Here is a 23,641-nt window from a genome sequence, read left to right on the forward strand (position 1 = left end):
TGCAAATCGGTTGGTTTGCTTTGTTGAGTATTTGTAAATGAGCATTATTTTATTTTATTTTATATCCACTCACTAATATAAATAGCTACCGTATATTAGGTGTCAAATCTTATTATAGTTTTAATGATTTTTTCTTATATATAAAAAACTATATTTAAGGATTTAGTTTTATTTTTCCTACAACCTTTTAAAAATAATAGACCCACCCTACCTTAAAAATAATAGACCCACCCGACCGACACTAACCTCTAAAAGAACCAGTTTTTATTTTCTAATAAATTACCAAAAATATTCATGTTTTATCCCAATTAATTTTCCCCTTTTTTTAGGTAAAAAATGGAAGTGTTTGAAATATTTTCATTTATGGTGGTATATATAGCCACCATCACTATCAACGAAAAAAAAGGACGATAATTTCACGTGTGTTCCTATTTATAAATGTAGCATTACACTTCACAAATTATACTGAGAAACACAAATCCAATGGAACCAAAATTCGCAACCAGCAAAGGTTTATTGGAAACTCATGAGTTATACAAGGTTGCTTCACAACTTCTTTATTATATTTTTGCTTCAAATCTTCAAAACTAGCCAACTTATGTGATTTACATGCAGTATATTATGGAGAATAACGTGTACCCTCGCGAACCCAAACCATTGAAGGAGCTTCGGGCTCTCACCACTACACACCCACGGTAAAAACTTCACGTTTTTTGAGCTATGAACATGATTTTGTGCAAATTGAATTACATGATTAATTTGTAGGGCTGTGATGGGCACGGCACCCGATGCTGGCCAGTTGATTGAGATCTTGTTGAAGGTCATTGACGCGAAAAAGACCATAGAGATTGGGGTTTTTACAGGTTACTCGTTGTTACTAACTGCTCTTGCGATTCCTGAAGATGGCAAGGTTTGTCATTATGTTACAGTTTGAGTTTAAGAATAAACAAACTTGTAATTATGCATGCTAGTTTACAAAGCATTAAGTTTTGAGCAGATTGTAGCTATAGATGTGGATCGGGAAGCCTATGAGATTGGTCTACCGGTTATACAAAAGGCCGGGGTGGAGCATAAGATCAACTTTATTGAATCCGAGGGTCTACCAGCTCTTGATAAACTCTTGGAGGATGTAAGTGTACATAATTTGGTCCAAATTGTGCTTTGAAACGTGGACTAGGTTTTGCCTCTTCATACTTGAGGTTCACGATTTAATCATTAATCCAAAGCAAAACGACAAATGATTCTTGACCAAATTATATATCATTAGTATTTAATTTTTTTATTTTTGTGTGAACTTGGTTATTACAAACACACAAAATTACTACTTACGTAAACGATCGACAAAGAGGCTTCTAGTCCAGTGGTACTTGATCTTGCTCTCACTCCTTGATGTTGACGGTTCAAATACCATCGTAGACATAGGTGGTTTAAACGCGTAATTTATGAGTAGATTAGATTTGCCGTAAAAAAAAAAAAAAAAAAAAAAAAAACCTTAAGCGATCAAAGTGAGTACGGTAAATTATAGTAAAAACCTTTTTGTATAATTAATCAGGAACGAAACAGAATTTTAGAATATGAGATCTTACATTATAATATTTTAAAAAAAAAGTTTAATACATAGTTAAATACTATTAAGAAGTTGAGGTATGTGGTGTTTATACTACTGATAATATTTGGATCAAAAGTCAGAACAATACATAAAGTAATTGTGTTGGTAAATATCCGAATCAGAAAAAATCTGATATTCAATTTTAAATTATCAGAAAATTTGGATATCTGAGTTTCGGACTCGGATAAAAATAATGATTTTATAAATTTTCAGATATTTCGGAATATTCTATTTTTATTTATTTATTTGTTTATTTATTGATTTTTTGTATTATAAACATTTTCTTATTTTATGATATTTAGGATATTTCGGATATCCCATTGTTTAATCAATGAAAATATGAAACAACAAAAAATACTTGATGTAATGTCGGTAGCTGTTTTTGTCTATGTGTCACCTAAACAACTAGATTTAGTGGTCTCAAGACAATCTCATAAATGATGGTGATTTGATTGATCCATCGCATAAGGTTATTGTTTTCTAATGTGTAGCGTTTTATTTCTAAATTGTTTAACTTATTAAAAAGGGGAGCTTGGTTCTGTTTTTCTAACGAACTAAGAATAAAAAAATTGAATACCACAGATTAGATATACTTATAATTAACTTGTGATGATGATGAAAAATAATATATCTAGATAACACAACAGTAAAATCATGAAATAATTTGTATTATGAATATTACAAATAATTACCTTAAAAAAAATAAAATATAATATATTTCGATCTACTGTATTCTATGCGTTCGATTTGCAAGTTAAGTGGTGATATACTTTTACATATAGAAAGATTTGGCGATGAAGGGCTTTATTTGGTATCGATTATAATGCGCTTTCTGGGCTGGATTTGTGACTGATTATTATTTAGCTGACCATTCAAGAACGTATGAATAGTTATTTCTTTTATTACTTTTTTTACTTATAGTTTTATATTTTCTACATCTAATATTTCTCAAAATTCATTTTATCTCTTAATCTTAATTGAATTTTGAACATTTTTTTATTCTTTAACTAGTTAATTTAGCTTATTAAAAATAGTATTTCATTTAAGAATTATTAAATTTAAACCGATTATATAATATTTTCAATGTTTTTTTATAAATTTTTTATAACTTATTATAAAGTTTTCTCATAATTTATATATTTTATGTAAAGACCCGGCATAGTTGTCTTGAAATACTAATTTCTATAATATTTTTTTTATTAAAATATTCGTAATATATTTTGATGTGAATTTGAAAACGCAAATTTAAACGAGGGAGTTTATAGAAAATTTTGAGCAGGTGGTTAATAAATTATCTAAATTTGAAACAAAAATGGTATTGAAAAATATTAATTAACTATTAGTGAACTATAAAATTAATGGTTAAAGTTAATGTAAATATAATCTTTCAAGTTTCAATAGGTTTAAATGAAAACTCTTTTATGGATGCTTTAAGGTTAATTTTCAATTATCGGTCTAATAGGATTAAAGGGTTAAAGTTAATGTAAATATAATGTTTCAATTTTTTTTTTTAAAGATATAAAAAGTAAATATATAAACATGTTCACAAAAACTATATTACTCAAAGAACATTATAAACAAATCGATCCAGTAGGTTAAACAACTGTTAGTCGGTTAATTAACCCATTTGACTTCTCATCTTTATAGTAATTTATTTAATCTATTTGACTCCTTTTCAATAAAAACACAACCCAAATTGACCAATTTTCAAATTATTGAGTTCATGAATTGAGATCGTGACATTTACAAAACCTTCTATTTTAGCCTCTTCGGACTTGTATTCCCGATTCAAACCACGTTGTCCCAACTTCAGCCAAAGAGTTTCTTTAATTCGTTTCACTTGATAAATGTAATGATTTTGTATTACACAACTAATCAACAATCTTTCTCCTTGTAGCCTAGAAACCAAGGTAGCTTCGACTACGTTTTTGTTGATGCAGACAAAGGAAACTACATCAACTATCATGAGCTAATATTGAAATTGTTGAAGGTCAATGGGATTGTTGTATATGACAACACACTCTGGTTTGGAACAGTTGCAAAACCCGAGGATTCAGTTCCTGAAGGGTATAGAAGAGGGAGAACTGCCATTGTAGAGTTTAACAAAGCACTCGCAGCTGACCCTCGTGTCGACATCTCTATGATTCCATTAGGTGATGGCCTCACCATATGCAGACGTCTCTAGCTATACTAAGATTTGAAACATCGGTTTCTTATCCCCTTTATGTATTAATTCCGTATGTCACGACTATTGTTCATCTTTTAAATAACTAGTTTTAATCGTGGTATGTGAAGCTTTTGTAAGTTGTTATGTGGAAAATTAAAAACGGAAACAAATTAAAATAAACAACATGGTTAGCTTTTTGTTGTCTCATCTTAACTATTGCTTAAATCTGGATGTAGTTTTAATTCACTATTAATCCCTCGACCCAAAGAAACAAAGTACCAAACAAGATCATAAGACCATTCGATGTGGAACATAACCTTGCAGTGGTTGAAGTGCCTGTTTAATTTGTTAATTAGAATGAACCATTCAGGAAGAAATATAATTGTTTCCATTTTGTTAATTTCATTATTGAGTCGGTGTTTTTTTTATTCCATCGTGGAACGAAAATTTACAATCATATTAGTTTACATATTTTTAAGGACACCATTTTATTTTTGTAAATATGAGCTAATTATTTACAGTTAAAATAATGCATAGAATAGAATATTCATGTAATATAAAAAATCCATACGGAAATTTATTCGATTCCTACATGTATAAAAAGAACATAGCTTTGAATCCCCATAATATCATTACAAAAGTTTTTTATAATGCATCTTAAACGCTAATTAATATGTATTTTCCATCAGCGCTATCATTTACACTTGTTTTTTATGAAGGGTTAATAACAACATTTACACTTGTTTTCCAGAAAAATAGAATGCTAATTAAATAAAAGCTTGCAGTAAACCTTGAAAAATAATTATAATGTTGTTTAAAATTTGGAATGAAATCCAAGCCAATTTGTCGTTTTAAAACTATTATGCCTGATATCAAAGCTCAAAGGGCGTGATTTTGGGCTGAATTACCTCTATGTAATATCTAGTTATGTAACGGAAAAAAAAAATTAATTAACACTACATAATTGTAATTCATACGACAGGGAGCACATAAATTAAATAGTTGTTAATTAATACCGAAAGGGAGACATGAATGAGAGCACATAAATTAAAATAGTTGTTAATACCGAAAAGGAGACATGAATGAAATTAGTATAAACAAAATTAAATTAACAAAATATACATTTACATTAGAAAATATGAAACAATTGTTGCCTTTCATTTCTTCTTAAACATGAAATTTCCCATAAGGACTTCAAAAAATAATAGAAGATAAAGTCTAATAATAGAAAAAATCTACAAGTTGGCGAACTCTCCATTATAAATCTTTATATTACATTAATTGACTTTTCCATGAAACACAAAATCAACCTGGATGCATGAATTCAACAGTGTATTTATGTGGAGTGTAGCCCTGAGTGAATGGGTTCTTTTAACTCGTTCCATCAAACACTTAGTATGCATTTTAATAAAAAACGCCTATAAAATACATTACAAAAAATATGTTATTTTGGGCTTTGACTTTGGTTTTGATCATGACTAGGCCCCATGGCTGGGAACCTCCTGCTCATACTTTTCAGGTGCACAATTTTTTGCTAAACTTGCTACCTTGGTTAGTTTGTGTGTGTTCTTATGGAATGTTGTTTGATGAGAAGTTGGAATTGGGGATTGTAAGGTAGTTTTACATTTATGTAGCAAACTTCTAAAATGCTTCTCAAAATCTAATTAGATAAAAAAAATCGGATCAAATAATCAAATTCATCTTTTTTTTTTTACGAAACAATAATCATTGTTGATGAAGTGTTAAACATAAAAGATTAGAGAAAAAAGTGCAAAATGTGTAAAAATAATTGGTTTCAATCTCTACGTTAAGTGTCAATATTGATTCAAAATTATTGCATTTGTGGTTGGTTGTGGTCTAAAAGGGGTAACTTTTACCAATGAATGTGAAAATGGATAAATTTAGTGTTATATCAGCTTAAAAAGTTTACCTTGAGGATAACTTATGATGATAATGGCATACCTTATTTTGTACATATTTATACCGATAATAGGTTGATATCAATTTTGTTTATTTAATAAAAATTTTAAAAAATATTACATGAATTATCTATCTTTTCATCCTTTGAGGTGCATCTTATTATGCAATCTAGAATAATGACCGTGGAGATCCACAATTATTATTTGAACTAATCAGAATAATGGAATGCTTCATTCCAATGGAATCAGTTTGTTACGCATGATGGAATAGAATGTAACAGATTCATTTAGTTTTGCTAATTTTCCTTCTTTTGACATGTATTTATTTATTTATTTATTTATTTATTTCATATTTAACGAATCTTTTTGACTTTATAAGCTTCTTACAATTTTATTCTCGGGTTTCAGATCTCCTAAATTTTCCACACACAAATGATGTCCATCTAATCTTGAGAAATTTATATGTTTGTGTATTAAATCCAATAATAACCCATCTGCCCCATGCGAAGCATGGGGTATCTTACCAGTTTCATTTATATTATAATGAAAATTACAGAATAGTTTAAGATTTATGTATAAATTCATAGTAGAAATACGTTTTTTTTTTTTTTTTAGTGTTTTATGAGGGTAGTTATTCATCATAAAATATAATATTTATTTGAAAATGTGTATATGAGCACCGCAGATTCATTGGAAAATATTAAGAAATTGTTTAGAATATTAAACATCTATATTAAAGTAACAAATCCAGACAAAAAAAATTAGTAAATTTTGCATATTAGTAAAGTTCCGGGTTATTCTGTAAGGGTCGTGGGCCGGAAGTCAATTCTGTAAAAAGTTTGGGGCCTTAAGAAGGCCAAGTTAGTCGTTGAGGAAGGAGGTAATGATGGTTGAAATATCAAACCTTCGAATTGTATCTTGGGCCGAAGAGTCACTATAAACAAATTGACATTTAGTGGCATAATTTTTTTGTGCAACTATATTATCCTTTTAGTGACATAATTTATGTGCCACTATAAATATTGATAGATTTAATGGTACTTAACATTTTATGTCACTAATATTCAAATTTATTAGTGGCATAAAGATTTAAAATGCCATTAAAATTTTTAAATTTTCTATTATACAGGTTATTATATGCCACTAAAATTTTAAAACTATGACATTATAATTTTTTGTCAGTCTTTTAAGTCTAAGAGTTTTAAAAAGGAAGAACAAAAGCCCTATTTCTTTCTTTGTGAAAAATATAAATGTGAAAAAAAAAAATCAAGGAAAGAAAAAAAGATATGCATCTGTTTTTCGAAGTGGCTCCAAACGAAAACTAGAAGCATATCAGATTCAATATTCCCATCATGGTTGCTCATCAATATCATCTTACACCATTCACAGGAAGTCAAATATTAGTTGTTTCTATTTCTCCATCACTCTCTCTTGAGATCGCTTTTTAGGAGATTGCAATGAGGTTAGGGCTTAAGAAATCGAAGCAACTCGTTTGTAAAGCCGATAAGCTCCATCACATATCTGATCTTCAATTCGAGTCATCAAATGATGTAATCATAAGTTTTTGGCTCCTGTTACAATTTTTGTTCGTTTAGTGTTGGATTGTATTAGTAGATTTGTTAGTATTAATTATCTTTAATGTTTTCATTTGGTAAAAAATGCAAGAAGAGATTTACAAAGCTCTCGTCTGGTGCTAACATGTATGTGCGGATTCATGAATTTGTATTTATTCTATGTAGTTAATTTCTTTAGTTCTGTTTTAGATGATGAGTTTGTTATTTAACCTTAAAAATTTTAGGAAGGAAGTTTTGTTTGGCCGTGAGCAGTATTACATTAGATCTTTCAATGTGACGCAGAATGAGACTGATGTTAAGTATGTTCTTCATCGTACTTTTTAGGCAGTTGATATGTATCGCTAATCAAATGAAACAACGAACAATCATTTTGTGGTTAATTGTAGGAATCAGCTTGATATTAGGGAATTAACTTTTCAATTTTGATGTGTTAGGCTCATTCCTCTTATTAAAAAAGGATTACTAAAAAACCATCTGTTATCAATCAAACATGTTATTGATGCTGATGGCACAAACATGGAAATTGACTTATCTAACCATGGAACAGTGAATACAATGTTTGCAATATTATTTAGATAAATTTTAGTTGCAATTTTTGTATGTTGACGATTAATTTTGACCCATATAGTTGTTCTCTTGCATTCACCTTTTCCAATTAAAGTAAACCTGGATTTCCTATTAAGCCAACTATTTTTGCCAATGTTCTTGAATATGCTTTGAGTGGAAATGTTACAGTCAAAACCATTCCATTAGGATCATCAGTTAGTGGAAAGGTGCATATAAGTGTATTTTCAAGATTTTTAACTTTATTTCTCAGCTACTCAATTCGCTTAATTGAGTTTGACTGCAGGTAGAGAAAAAATCAGCTCATTTTTTTGTGTTAATGTAAACGAAGAACAAGCTATAGTTAAACTTACTTTAGCAACTCAAAGCAAATTTAAGGTAATTATACATGCATTAAGCCATTAATACGTTTTATAAATGCTGAATGGGTTATGATGTGTGTTTGGATAAGATGTTGTATACATAAAGATTGTTTCCTTTTTGGAATTAATGAACCATCTGGGTACGATTAAATGACTATTTTATCCTTTTGTTTAGAAAGGATGATATAACATATGACTGCATGTAAAAAATAACAATAAGAGTTAGGTTCATATCCAACATAATTTTATCCCTTTTTCCGATCTTTATGTGATTCTAATGTGGCAGCTACTTTATTTTGAGCAAGACATTGGTGAGGGCTATAATCTTGCACTACATGTAATATTTTTTTTCTTTTGAAGGGTTCAGATAATATTTTTTAATCAATAATTGCTATAATGTTATTTGTTTTAAATGTTTAATGTTGGTAACCCAAATGACATTGAAGAACGGTCATCTTCATTCAAGAACAAATCATTACAGAAATAATTGTATTCTAAATTGAATGAAAACAATGTTTTCATTTTTATTTTTATTGATGCTACATTATTTACTCTTTATCCGATTTCATAAGTTTATCGAATGAATAAATTTTAGATAGTTTGTTGCCAATATATGTCATTAAACCTTAATTCTTTACAAAATTATTTAAAAATCAGAAAAATAAATATTGTTGGTAAGACCCGATTTCACTTGATATATGCTATAGATAAATAGTTTAGGGAAGATGGATATGAAAGGGCAAAATGGTAATTTCTCTAGTACTTTGAGATTGTCATTTATGGCTTGTTATGGCGCAAGAAGAGAATGAATAGACAGGGAAAGTAACATCAGCAAGTATGTATTTCTTGTATTTTCAAGTATATATAATGGATTCAAGTGTTAATGTGGTATGCAAATTGTCATCATATTATTTGGCATCATTTCATGAATTAATAAAGGTTATTTAAGATATTTCGCAATTTGGTGATAATAATTTGTAACAACCCGTAATTTCTATCTTGTAAGTCAATCATATCAATCAAAAGTCAGAATTGTCTTCTTTTATTACCTTATTATATTAATATAGTAAGGGTAACGAGTTAATAGGTTTCTAAACCTATTATACTTAAGGGTTGAGTGATAGGAAGTGAAACACGTAAGAAATGAGAACTGCATTCGAGCCATAAACCTCAACAACTAAGGTTCACGGCTACAAACTAGGTTCACGACTGTGAACCCTCTTTGGGCCATGAACTCTACCATATAAAGATGAGTTTGATTGACTTTTCCCTCACTTCTTCATTTCATGGCCGAAAATCCTCCCTTCTCTCTCAAGTATCATATGCCAAGAACACCATTTTTCACTCTTAAACATCCCTTTTTCCTTTTACTCTCCTTAGTACACCACTTAGGATCTTCAAATGCTCACCAATCATCAATGATCTTCAAGTGTTCTTCCCTTCTTAAGGCCGTGAACCCTTCTTAGGGCCGTGAACCCTTCATAGGTTCGTGAACCCATCAAGCTAACCGTGAACCTCCCTTCAATCTTCAAATTTCAATTCTAACACTTCTTTGTAAGTGTTCCCTACCTCATAGGCTATTTCCTTTACACCTTAGATGTTAAAAGTACTAATTGTATACAGATATATGTTATTATATGCTAAATAGGATCCGTTTGTGCTCGGGACTTCACTAGTGAAATCAAGCATCCTATATCGATCTTTCATTCGAATCACTCACATCGGGTGAGTTCATATCCATATAATCTACATTTTAAATGGATTTAAATGCTTTTTAGGGGGATACAAGTTGAACACAATTAAATTTGTGTTAATAGTTACATGTGATAACAAATCACATAAAAGGTTTTCTTATGCTTTTAAATATTGTTTTTACAATAAAGGATTACCAAATACTTCCAAAATGACTTAAAGTCATGTAAACTCTTTTAGAACACTGTTAAACTCTTTGAAAAACTGTTAAACTCTTTTAAATATTTTATAAACTCTTTAGAACTTATATTTGTCAAAATCATATTTATATATGTATATGTATATAAATAAGGCTTAAAGGACTTAGGACTAATGATCTGCCTTACTTCCTTTTTCTTGTTTGGATGTGGGCTTAAGGTGGGATTATTTGTCCGAACGTCGTTTCTTTCTTAATTATGTATTGAATATATATATATATATATATATATATATATATATATATATATATATATATGAATATAAAAGGTTACTTCAGTCGGTATCAGTACCATTGTATCATGTCGAGCAAAGGGGTACATTCATGAAGGATTATACTAAACAGATAATACATATAAATTATAATAGATATAATTTATGAACCAAACGAGAAATCTATTTTACTAGTTAAGTCTTCGAGGTATAAACTACTTGTTAAGGAAAAGATAACATTAAATCTTTACATAAACTAGGTGAACCAAAAATGTGAGATACTACTTCATGGCATAGCAATATACTATCTCCTGGACGGAGGGCCGGCATTGAGTGTAAGATCTATACGAGACCGACTATCCCACATCCAGATTGTTAGCTACAGTTTTGCCGATAGGCCAAGGGGTGACAAATGGCACACTGTTCGATGCCAGAAGGTCGTCGTGTTAAACACTAATCAATTAGCATGGTTATAACCACATCACATTTTAACCCTAATTAATAATCTTAATTATATGGTATCTATTACACCAATAGTGTATTTTAAAGAAATACTATTGTATTAAAACTACTTTTCACAAACAAAACGGAAAATAATCTTCTATAATTTTATGGAGAGCTAAAATTATGTTAAACTATGTTATAAGTACAATAACACTTTTATGGAATGGATTTATGGGATTAAAACTACTTTTCGGTTGTAAAACAGAAGGTATAGGACTTTCTCGAATCGTATACAATCATTTTCTTAAAACTAAATCAACCAATATTAATATTTATGAACTCACCAGCTTAAAAGCTGATACTCTCTTTCAAAATAACTTGTATTCTCAGGAATCCAGTAGACAGGTACTCTCTCGGAGCTTTTGAGAAGACAACCTAGTACCGTGCTGCATCTTTTTTCTTTGACTGTATCTACTTTTGATGTTTGAATATCTAATGTTTGAACACTTATATAAAAACTTTTATATTATTAATGCAATGGTTGTTTTACTTTGATTACTATAATGCACGTGTTGTGATACTTGACATGTCGTCCTCCGCCCCCGAACATTTCCGCCGTTCTGGTTTTGGGGTGTGACAGATTTGTATCAAAGCATTGTTTATAGTGAACTCAGTATATAAATTCATAAAAGATATACAACTATAAACACAATGGGATAAAAACACTAGGACCAAGAGTTATACTTTAAAATATAACAATATGCTATAAAAGTATTAGTACATACAGAATATATATATATATATATATATATATATATATATATATATATATATATATATATATATATATATATATATACTAAAGCAAGTATTATAAGAAGAACAAAACAAAAGTATTTGGAGGTTAGACATTACAGTCAAACCTGGACAAATATGTAATCATATATGGAATAAATATAGCCTGATCAACTATATTTATTTGAGATACGACCAAGATGTGTTTGGGGGTGATATTGGTGTTGTAATGAGTCTAAAACTTACCAACCATATAACCAAAGGAATACTAGAACCAAACATAAAGTTTAAAATACTATTGGAGTATTTTATGATATTATAACAACAAAAACCGAAAACTTATGAACTTCTTATACCCAGAAGTTCTAGAATCAAACTTATAATTAAAATACTATAGGAGTATTTAAGTTACTATAAATAACTTTGGTGAAAACTAAAAGATCCTTTCTGATATGTCTATAATTGCTAAGTGTATGTTAACGTTATATATAGTTGAGATTTTATAGACATAGAATAAGTGATTTTCACTCTACTTCTTGTTCCTTGTTTGGTTATGGTTTTAGAGTAGGATCACTTATTCGAAGGTCTATTTGATCTGGATTATATATAATCTGTACACACTACGTGGTTATGGATAGACCGGAAAGGATCATCTTCGTAAAAATATTTTTACAAAAAGGTTTTCTTAATCGTGTATATTCTTTAGACATTCCTATTCTCGTATAAACCACTTAGATAGATATAACCACTCCAGCAACCAACAAAGGAGTCAATGAGGATTCAACAGAGTTTCATTAGGAGGATTCCGAAAAGGAAACTAATGAACAGTAAAGAAACTACAGAAATCACCAAGTGCCTTTACCTTATTAAGGACATCGGTGAGAAGTTCGCATGAACTTTCGGGATTCATACCCTCCATTATGAAGTAATGTGGATCAGTATCAGAATCGGAAGTTAGACGGCACAGGAATTCAATATAGCTACGAAGGAGAAGGACACCATATAGATACCAGGTGAGAACAAATAATTACTGCCAAAAGTAGAACAAAGAATAGAGGAAAGCGACTCGTAAAACATGCAAAGTGTTTGAGTGCCTCTTGCGTCACTTTAATAACTAATAAATTGATACAACCTAGTGATTTATTGATTTCACTACTCATGTTGGGTACTAAGCTTATTGCCTTTTTCCGTCACAACTAATAACAGTAAATCGGATCACGAAATCTCAATTGAGAGTGATTATTTCTTAAAATTCATAAGTCTATTCCATGTAGACACTGTTACGATTTGTTTCCAAATCATTCTGAAAGCTTAAACATGTCATTCTCCAACCAAAAATAACTTAGTTTGGACGACACTTGGTTTCTAACCCTTTCTAAAACTTACCTATGCCCTTTTACCAGAAATGCTTCATAGGGATGTAGTTCGGAACGTTGAGAAGAGTAGAACACAAAGAAAATTTTATATGCATATATAAACAGTTAGAATACATCTAGAAACAACCATCGTTGCTCACAAGCTTGTTTTTCTCATCGTGTATCAGAATCATGCCTCCGAAGAAACGTAACCAACCCACCGGCAAAACACCAATCCTTCGGATAGATTCATCTACGTTTCAAGCTACAGTCACAGTAGTCGTAGCAATTGTCATGGTGCACCTTAATGCCAACAACGCAAATGTTAGTGGAAATGTTATCAGCAATCTCGATCGTAGTGATAACAAAGTACAGCAACGAGGACCAGTTTGTAAAGACAATCCAAACCTTAAACCTAATATCCTGAAACAAAATTTCGAGGACGAGAAAGGGAGTAGTTCAACTCAAGGTCCTTCCGAAGGGCAACAAGCTAGGGTAGCCAATACCACTATCAGCCCTCTGTCTCAACACCGACCACACCGTAATTAGGAAACCTCCCACACTGCAACAAGTGCAACTACCATCATTATGGAGTCTGCAAAGGTCTGTATTGCAATAGATGCAACATGAAGGGGCATATCGCCCGCATCTATAGGACTCCAGTCGAGTTCATCACTGCAACCACCAATGTTGGAGTTAGTCTAATATGCCATCTTTGTGGTGAAATAGGTCATTTCAAGAGGGACTATCCAACAGAGAGGAATAACAGGGGAGCAGGAAGAGTTTAACTCCGGAATACGAGGAAGCATCAAAGAAACCTGCTATAATTTTGGTACGCTTCCAAACCCCAATAATTATTTATAACTATAGTTACACTCTCGTTGGAACCAAATCACAACGCTCATATAAAACTAAGAACCCTAACAGGTAAGCTATGATGGATTAATGTATACATTAGGGTCATTTATAATTAAGATTTGTAGACTTAGAGTGAGTGATCCCGCCTCATTTCCTGCTCCTTGTTTGGTTGTGGATTTAGGGCAAGGTCACTCAGTCAACTGTCTTTCCAATCTTAATTATACATGACTTGTATACACCAAGCAATTAAAGAGAGATCTAGTAGGGATCATTTCATGAAAGTTCATTATTTCAAATTATCAGAACCATCGTATTGTTAGTGCTCGTTAATTACGATACAAAAAGGGTTCGCAGTAATAATACCAAGGACAAAACTGAAAGCGCTGAAAACATATATACGTAGGATAGTTCATCGTCCTGGTAATCACTTCTTCCAAATTGACTTAATATCTATTTCATTGAGGAGTTTTGACATCATCATCTGACATGGTTTGACTTGGTCCTCTCCATGCAAAACCCCTATGTTGTGTAAAACGAAATTTCCCATTAGTTAACCAACAAATGAAATTATTTCAATCTATAACGGCAAACCTAATACGAACCGTTATATCGTCTCGCACTTCAAAACTTTAGAAGTACCCAAAAGAGGGGTACCATGCCTTCTAGCCTACCCAGTAGTCATTAGACTTGAAGCGAAAAAAAAACACCTAAGATGTTCCAGAAGCCCGTATGTGACATCCGGATTCCCAGGTATAATATTTTATTCCTTTATTTTTGGAAGTTGCGAGAGGACTCGGCGAGTTGATGTTTAAACTCACCGAGTATGGTCGCGAATTCATATCCGGGTTCACAGCCGGACTCGGCGAGTCCATGCTGTTTAATGAAACCCTAATTTCCTGGGTTTGGACCTATTTAAAGACCCTTAGGGCCGTCATTTGCGGCTACCAAACCCCAAAGAGAAACCCTAAGAGATCTAGGTGTTTGTGAGGAAGGAGAGGCCATTTGTGATCATTTTGTTGGTGAAATTGCAAGAAGGAGGAAACCAAGGCAAGAGGAGGCTGAAGGAGGTGTGATTCTGGTGATTTCAGAGCTCATAGACTTCATCTTGAGGTATTTTTCGGACCTTCTTCAGTTGTGGTGTTGATTTCCTAGAGTAAAGGTTTTCTAACCCCCTTTAGAGGATGGATTGTGGAGCAATTGGTCCCTTCTCGAGTTCATGCTTTGGATCTGGACTCAAAGGAGTCGAGAGACCTTAACCCTTGGGGCTTATTGGAGTTATTTTAGGAGTCATGAACTTAGGATGTTATTTTGGGACTAAATCACCAAGTAAGATCATCTAGATGCTATTTAAGTGTCAAGGTCTGAACTTTACATGATTATCATGCTTGGGAAGGTCAAATCTATGTATTAAGGGAACAGATCTGACCTCAAGAGGTCTATGGAGTTTGTGCATGGCATCAACTCGCCGAGTCCAAAGATCAGACTCGGCGAGTAGGGTGAGGGTTTTCCGTAAATCACTCAGTGTGTAGGCTTGCCGAGTTGGGGATAACTCAGTGAGTCAGAGGGGGGGGGGGAATGGAGGACTGGAGTTCAAGGCGGAACTCGCCGAGTTGTTCTTGAGACTCAGCGAGTTGAGTCGGGATGGCCCCACGATTCATGCCAAGTGTGACTCGTCGAGCAAGAGTAGGAACTCGACGTGCCAAGCATGACTAAAGAGTTAGTGGACACGTGTAGACTTGCTGAGTCGCCCAAGTGCACTCGACGAGTCGGGTCAAAGTTTGACCGTTGACTTTTGTTGACTTTTAGGGTTTGGTCAACAGTGAGGCCTTTAAGCCAAGAGAGGGTTAAAATGGTCTTTTACCCTTTTGAGGGTGTTAAGAAAGGTTTGAGTACAGTTATAATTATGAGAGTATTTACTTTATGTGATTAGGCGGAGGCTAGATCATATTTCTACCGAGTGAGAGATTTACCGAGACACCTGAGGTGAGTCTTCTCACTATATGTACCTAGAGTGGTATTATATGTTGACCAGAGGGTCCTACGTGTTATATATGAGATTATGTGCTATATGTTATATGTATGTTGTATGATGTTATAATTCGGACCGGAGGGTCCAACGATACAGACCGGGCCGGAGGGTCCAACGAGCTACGACCGGACCAGAGGGTCCAAAGAGCTACGGGACTGGAGGGTCCCGCTGAGACACATCGACCGGAGGGTCGTATTATAGCCTCGAGTGGCGTATGTGTTGTATGCGGTATTCTGGGGAACTCACTAAGCATTTATGCTTACAATTGTTGTGTTATGTGTTTCAGGTACTAGCGAGGACCGTGGAAAGGTGCCGGCGTGATTCGTACACACTAGAGAGAGAGTTTGAATTTTAGGATCTTGGGATATGTTATGTTTCAAAAACTACTGTTGGAAATATTTGAGAATATTTTTATATGAAATTGGTTGATGAAAAATGAAAATTTTATTTTGAAATTTACGTTGTTACAAGTTGGTATTAGAGCCTTGGTTTGAGGGATTCAGATGCATCTTCGGGCGTATCTGAACTCAAACTGAGGATTTGAGGAAAATTTTTGATAATGAAGTAAATTTTTTGAAAAGAGTAAAAAGAGTTTTGAGAGAAATAGAGCAGAGCCATGTGTACGATCAGCCAGCGCCCGAACGGTGAATCCCTTAGGGTACCCTTACATTATGTGTTATGAGATATGCAATGTTACATTAGGCATGCTAGAGCGGGCTAGGTATTCATATTAGGACTAGAGTGGCCTGATTTGTGATGCCTTAGCCTAGGAGATTTCTGTTGCTGAGTTGCTTTGAGAGCGAGTAGATAGCAGTTAGGAGCTCATGAGAGGTCTATCAGAGGGTAGCCAATGCATGATGAGAGTAGAGTACTTGTGATCCAGGATCCAAAGAGGAGGACTTGGGGCGAATGCTGATGCGGTGTGGTCAGTAGTATAGGGCTTATACTACTGAAGACACCAGATCAGTGGGCATTCCAAGTAAGAATCCTTTGGACAACGGAGGACGAGTTGGGTTGCGTCATCGAGCATGAGTATGCTTGATCGAGTCTCTGATATTTATTGTTGTATTTCAGAAGCATCATGGTTGGGACTCGACACACACCTGAGAGCAGTGGTGTCAGCGACGAGGAGATTCGTCAATTGATTCATGAGGAGGTGGTTGCTGCCATCCGGGCTGAGATCCTGAGATGTTTAGGGACATCAAGACCACATTGATTGAGACCTTTGATGAGCGGTATGCAGCACTGACTGAAGTTGCGGCAGCTACAGCTATGGCTACAGTTGCTGCTGCCAGACCTCAGGGAGGTGACTCGTTGTTGTTTCGGGAGTTCAGCAACACAAAGCCACCAGAGTTCGATGGGATGCAGGACCCGATTGCTGCGATGAGATGGATCCCTGACATCGAGGGATGTTTCTATACGTGTTCTTGTCCAGAGCACTTGAGGGTACGGTTCGATCTGAACCAGTTCCGCTTGGGAGCGAAGGATTGGTGGAAGTTCGTGACGGCGAACTTCACTTTGGCAGAGATTTCTGAGGTGACCTGGGAGAGGTTCACCGCTATGTTCAGAGACGAGTATGTTCACCCGGTGGAGAGGGAACGGTTGATTCAGGAGTTCTTGACCCTCAAGCAGGGTACTGATTCTGTGATTACCAGGAAGTTTCATGAGAGGGCGATGTTTTTCCCTAAGCAGGTGTCTTCTGAGCACGCTCGTATGAGCCGTTATCTGTGTGTTTTGAGGAGAGATATTCGGGAGTTCGTGGCGAACTCGACTTACCGGACATTTGATGTGCTCCAGGAAAATGCCCGGAAGAAGGAGATTGAGTTGGAGACTGAGGCCATGGAGGACGCCGAGTCACAGAGGGTGGATCGGCGACCGGCTTAGTCTCAGCCAGCAGCCAAGCGGGCTAGACCCGCTGATTCGAGATCTGGAGGCGCGAAGGGCCGCACTTGTGGGAAGTGCAACAAGAGTCACGAGGGGTCGTCCGGGGCTGGAGTATGCTACAAGTGCGGGAAGGAGGGGCATATCGCGAGGGATTGCCCCAAGGGATTTTTGGTTTGCTTTCATTACAACCAGACCGGCCATCGGAAGGCCGAGTGCCCTTAGCTACTTCAGGGATCAACGCAGGGATCTGCGCCCGCTGCTAGGGCTACCGAGGTTCGGCCAGTGAAGGCCAAGGCACCAAAGGCTCGTGGGAGAGCTTTCTAGTTGACTGCGGAGGAGGTCCGCGCGGCGCCCGATGTTGTGGCTAATATGTATTCTGTATTCATCTTTTAATTGAGTTGAGTTATTATGCTTATATGATGATGTGCGTAGGTACTTTTCTTGTGAGTTCTGTGCCTGCTTTGGTATTATTTGACTCGGGTACGAGTCGGTCGTTTGTTTCCGTAGCATTTAGTCAGCACATTAGTATCCGTCGAGAGGCGTTGGATCGACCTCTGGGAGTTTCCATAGCTGATGAGCGAGTAGTGTATGCCTCAGATGTGATTCGAGGATGTGTCCTTGAGATCTTCGGTGTGGAGTTTCCGATAGATCTGGTTCCGATTGCGATGGGGGATGTGTGTGTTATAGTGGGTATGGATTGGTTGAGCCGATATGGAGCTATGATAGACTGCGAGCGTCAGTTGGTGACGATTCGAGACCCTAGTGGGGGAGTACTTACAGTGTTCAGTGAGGGAACCCGATGTGGGTCGGCGTTTTGTTTGGCCGCCAGGGCGAGGCAGAGTTTGCAGCAAGGTTGCAGTGGATTCGTATCCTATGTGACAGACATGCGAGTGGCCGTTGGGAGGCCAAGCTCAATTGATGAGGTTCCAATAGTGTGCGAGTTTCCGGATGTTTTTTCCTGAGGAACTACCGGGTGTGCCTTCCGAAAGGCAAGTGGAGTTCCGTATCGATTTGGTTCCAGGAGCAGCTCCTATCGCCAAGGCGCCTTATCGCCTCGCACCGCCAGAGATGCAGGAGTTATCCTCACAGCTTCAGGAGCTGTTGGGGAAAGGGTTTATTCGGCCGAGTAGCTCACCTTGGGGAGCGCCGATCCTTTTTGTCAAGAAGAAGGATGGTTCACATCGGATGTGCATTGACTATCGGGAGTTAAACAAGCTAACGGTCAAGAACCGTTATCCGTTGCTGAGGATCGATGATTTGTTCGATCAGTTGCAGGGAGCGTATTGGTTTTCCAAGATACACTTGAGGTCGGGTTATCATCAGATGAGGGTTCGGGATGAAGATATCCAGAAGACAACGTTTAGAACTCATTATGGGCATTCCGAGTTCGTGATGATGCCTTTTGGGCTCACCAATGCACCAGCTACGTTCATGCATCTCATGAACAGGGTGTGCAGGCCGATGTTGGATCGGTCGGTGATCGTATTCATTGATGATATTTTGGTGTATTCGAGGTCTACTGAACAGCACGAGGAGCATTTGAGGGAGATCCTTGGAGTTCTAAGATCGGAGAGGCTTTATGCCAAGTTCTCCAAATGTGAGTTATGGTTACGAGAGGTTCAGTTTTTAGGGCATCTCGTCAATCGGAATGGGATATTGGTCGATCCGGCCAAGATTGAGGCGATTATGAGGTGGGAGGTGCCGAGATCACCCACCGAGATCAGGAGCTTTCTGGGTTTGGCCGGCTATTATCGGAGATTTATTAAGGATTTCTCCAAGATCGCCATGCCACTCACCAAGTTGACCCGGAAGGGTGCTACATTTTCTTGGGGTCCGGATCAGAAGACCTCGTTCGAGACGCTTCGCCAGAAATTATGCGAAGCCCCGGTGTTAGCCCTTCCGGAAGGGATGGAAGATTTCCTGGTATATTGTGATGCATCGATATCCGGATTGGTAGTGGTTGTTGGGTCAATAATATGGTTTATACTTTGCTTTTCTAGGAAAATATATTTTTATGTAATGTTGTATGTGTTTGCAGTTTGTGTGTAGGACCGTACACGTGTGTACGACCACACACCCTATGTACGGCCGTACACAGGGTGTGCGGTTGTACACATGTGTATGGCTGGAGGTCCATATAAATAGAGGAGTGCATGTGGGAGTGTACGGTAACAAGGCAAGATAAGAGAGAGAAAGTTAGAGACAAGAAGTGTGTGTGAGAGAGAATCTATTGTAAGGAGCATCATTCATATTAAATACATCATTAGATCCATCATCATCTTCTTTTCCTTCTCTTCTATTTTTGATCTGACGTCATCCAATTGATCGGGATTCCGCACCATCAATTGGATCTGATTGATACACAAGCAATTTTGGGGACTTACAATTGGTATCAGAGCAAGGTTGTATCAGTCAATTTTGTCAGATCTGAAGCTTATTTGATCTTATTTTGAAAAGATAATTGCGTTTTTGGATAGATCTCGGAAAAATAAGGGGGTTTCTTCTTTGCATTTTTCATAAAAACGAGTTTTTGATCGAGTTTTGGAGCAAAAAAAGGGTGAAAAACGTCGTTTTTTCGCGAATCTGTTGAAGGTGTGCGGCCAGACTTTGAAGGCGTGCGGTTGAGCTCTTGAAGGTGTGCGACTCAGCAGCCTCGGTGTGCGGCTCGAACGTGTGCAGTCTCGGTGTGCGGCCTCGTGTACGGTTCAGCATCTTCGCTTCGGTCTCGCATCTGGATCCTCGCTTTGCAGCTCTAGTCCTCGCACAACAGTTTTCTATTAAAAAGAAGAGGAACGGAATTGAGGTTGCCAGGAATCGAACCCGAGACCTCTAGTTGAGAAACCCAGCGCCTTACCAACTCGTCTAGGAGGCTTCTTGTGTCCTACATCCGAAATTTAGAATATAACTCATCCTTTTCGCGTATAATTTCGCAAATTGACATTTTCAACCCCGAAAATTCAAAATTTTATTTTTAAAATCCTTTTTCAACCCAAAAATTTTAGTTTTTTAAATTTTAACTTTTATTTTTGACTTTTTACTTAAAATTTTGACTTTGACTTTTAAAAGTTGACCTTTGACTTTAAATTTTTACTTTCTCGTTTGACTTTTAATTTTTCAAATTTGGCTTTTCGGTTTGACTTTTAAGTTTGACTTTTGAGTTTGATTTTTTAAATTTGACTTTTAAGGTTGACTTTCACGGTTTTTAAGTCAAAGGGCAATTAAAATATATAAAAAAAATAATAAAATATTAAAAAATAAAAAAAGAAAATGAGTTCCACATCAATTCCGGTAAATGAAGTTTCATGTAGTCCATCTTGTAAAGCTACGATTAAATTTCTTCGCGAACAAATTGATTTGCTAAAAAGGGAAAATGAGGACCTTAAATATGAAGGCTATACTCTAAGGAAAGGTCAGAAACCGTTAAAAGCTCAATTAGAAACTAAAATCAGGGATTTCCAAAAACTCCAAGAAGATTACAGCAACAAGTGTGTAAATTATGATCACATTAAAAAAAAACTTGCTGCTGTAACTAAAGAACTTGACGCTTTGAAAATAAAGTGTGGAAAAACAGATGTTAGTTTCAAAAATTACACTGCGTCAAGTAAGACAGTCGAGTCCTTATTTGAAAATCAATTGAAATTCAAAGATAATCAAAACTAGGGTCTAGAGTATGATAGTGTTCCTCCCCCTTTCAATCATAACTATATATCCATACCTTTGTCTCAGGAAGAGATTGACCGAGAACCATTTATGGTATATGGTAAACCAGCTGTTGAATAGCCAATTGAGGGTGTTGAGTTGAAAGATACTAATGCTTCTACTTCATGTGTAGGTAAAGTAGCAGAGGATGAAAACAAGAAGAACACCATTGAACAAACCAACATCTCCTTGAACTCTGAATCTGTTGCTTCGAACTCAGCTGCTTCTGATCAACCTGTTGTTGGTAAATACAGGCCACCATTTCAAGCTAAACAGAGTTCCTGTTACAACTGTGCGTGTGGGAAAAGCAAGAGACAAGGAAAAGATACGCCACTAGGGGCAGGAAGAAACAACTCCACAGTGAAGAAAAAGACATGTTTTCACTGTGGAACACCTGGACACATTGCCAGAAATTGTCCTAATCGAGCATACGTTCCCTACTATGCACAAGGCTGGCAAAACACGCAAAGTGGGAGATTCTACAAAAGAAACCCTTCGAGGCCACATTCAGAAAATAGCAACTAGAATGCCCAGAAGGCCAAGAATCAAACCCAAAAGGCCAAGAATCAAACTCCCAAGATCAAGAAGGGAAAGTCGGCCATGAAGTCAAATCCAAGAGATGCTCCCATGAAGCCAAAATCAAAGTCATCTCAATGGTCGACATCAAGAGCAAAAGAAAGTACTGAGCCACCCATCAGAACGAAAAAGAAATAGGTTAAACCCAACTACAAATGGGTTCTAAAGGCTCACTCTCCCGATTCTACTAACGATTCTAATATTTCTACATCTTCTGTTTGTGATAAGCAGGACATGTCATGGGAGAGAGTATCGTGCAAAGATGACAAAGGTCGACCCAGTTTCAAAATGGACTGGGTTCCAAAGACCAACTGATCCCGCTCCGTGTCGGAGCAGCTATGGAGGCATATCATCAGACTTCGGTTTGTTGGTAGTGGTTGTTCCTGGCACTTGATAGGGGACATCTCTCAATTGTACAACATTCAGACATTTGTTTGAGAGTATGTGTCCTTAGAGGGAAGGGAAGAAAGGAAAGGATCACATGGGGTCTGTGATTAACGACATGAAGAATTTTCGGATCTGTTCTGAGATTATGTGTGCTGTTCTCAGACCTTCTAGATGCAAATTCAATCGATGACTTAAGGTTTGAATTTTCTTCTCTATACTCCTGAGTTTTTCTTAAACTGATTCGCTTTAAAGATAAAATTTTGTTTTAGGATAGTTTAAATTTGCGCATTTACTTTCATTTCTCTCTTATGCACAAATTTAGGGGGAGAAATAAAAGCAAAACAAAAATTAGAAATTTATATATATATATATATATATATATATATATATATATATATATATATATATGTATATAATATGTTGGTTATGGAATGTGCTTGAGGGAGATGTTTTGGGAAGTGATATGATTATGTGATAATAGGCAATTTGAGTCTGCGTAACGTACCAAAAGTTGAAGGGTCTATGCTCTGGTTTGATGCGTCGGTAGGCACGAAGAATTTAACAGACTTGACTAGGTGCAGATGAACTTAAGGAATCTATAGACTTGACAAATCTTGACCTAGTTGGATCCGTTTAGCCTGACAATACGAAGCTTGGATAGGTTGAGCAGGGAGATATATATATGGGAATCTACTCATCACATTAAATGAACCCGTATCTGGAACCGTGGTTTAACTTTTCCTCGATGTGCGGATTCTGTCCTTAATTCCGGTATTGATGGGGCGATTGGTAAATTCCGATAAATTAGGTCTGTAGAAAATCATTTTCTTTCTTTCTGTCTGTTAGTCATATGTTACCTCCTCTGCGTGATTGGAAGAGATCCGACCTGGACTGTAACATATGCAACTCTATTTCTCTGCATATTATATATATATATATATATATATATATATATATATATATATATATATATATATATATATATATGAAATTCCTCTTATCTGTTAGCCATATGTTGTCTCCTTTGCGTGACTAACAATCCAACCTGATACACAGCATATGCACTATAAGTGATAATACTCTGAATCTATCTTCTCCCCTAATGATGGTCTACTCATCCGATGTAAGGAGTACTCTGGAAGTCCTTGATTACCGGGGCATATCTGGAAGCAGGAAACATGTTCCAGTACAATTAAAATTGAACACTCAAAGATTGTCTATAGATCTCGCTGCTCAATTTAGGTGGACAACAATATCCC

At 35.7% G+C, this 23,641-nt stretch overlaps 1 protein-coding gene across 1 annotated transcript; it reads left to right on the forward strand.

Moving 5' to 3' along the window:
- The first annotated feature begins 409 nt into the window (after positions 1-409).
- LOC111877537 (probable caffeoyl-CoA O-methyltransferase At4g26220) lies at positions 410-3,981 on the forward strand. The gene is made up of 5 exons (XM_023874057.3): positions 410-540; positions 616-695; positions 766-910; positions 998-1,129; positions 3,507-3,981. Exons 1-5 carry the CDS (start codon positions 484-486, stop codon positions 3,792-3,794), a joined length of 702 nt encoding a protein of 233 aa, XP_023729825.1. The 5' UTR covers positions 410-483; the 3' UTR covers positions 3,795-3,981.
- Positions 3,982-23,641: the final 19,660 nt, after the last annotated feature.

The sequence above is a fragment of the Lactuca sativa genome, chromosome 7, assembly GCF_002870075.4.
Source record: "Lactuca sativa cultivar Salinas chromosome 7, Lsat_Salinas_v11, whole genome shotgun sequence".
Taxonomy (NCBI): Eukaryota; Viridiplantae; Streptophyta; class Magnoliopsida; order Asterales; family Asteraceae; genus Lactuca; species Lactuca sativa.

What these genes read in the sequence shown, in the direction of transcription:
- LOC111877537 (XM_023874057.3), top strand. Translation starts at nt 484, where the DNA reads ATGGAACCAAAATTCGCAACCAGCAAAGGTTTATTGGAAACTCATGAG. An exon ending in CGATTCCTGAAGATGGCAAG is followed by an intron (nt 911 to 997) that starts GTTTGTCATTAT and finishes AGTTTTGAGCAG; the next exon opens with ATTGTAGCTATAGATGTGGA. An exon ending in TTGATAAACTCTTGGAGGAT is followed by an intron (nt 1,130 to 3,506) that starts GTAAGTGTACAT and finishes TTCTCCTTGTAG; the next exon opens with CCTAGAAACCAAGGTAGCTT.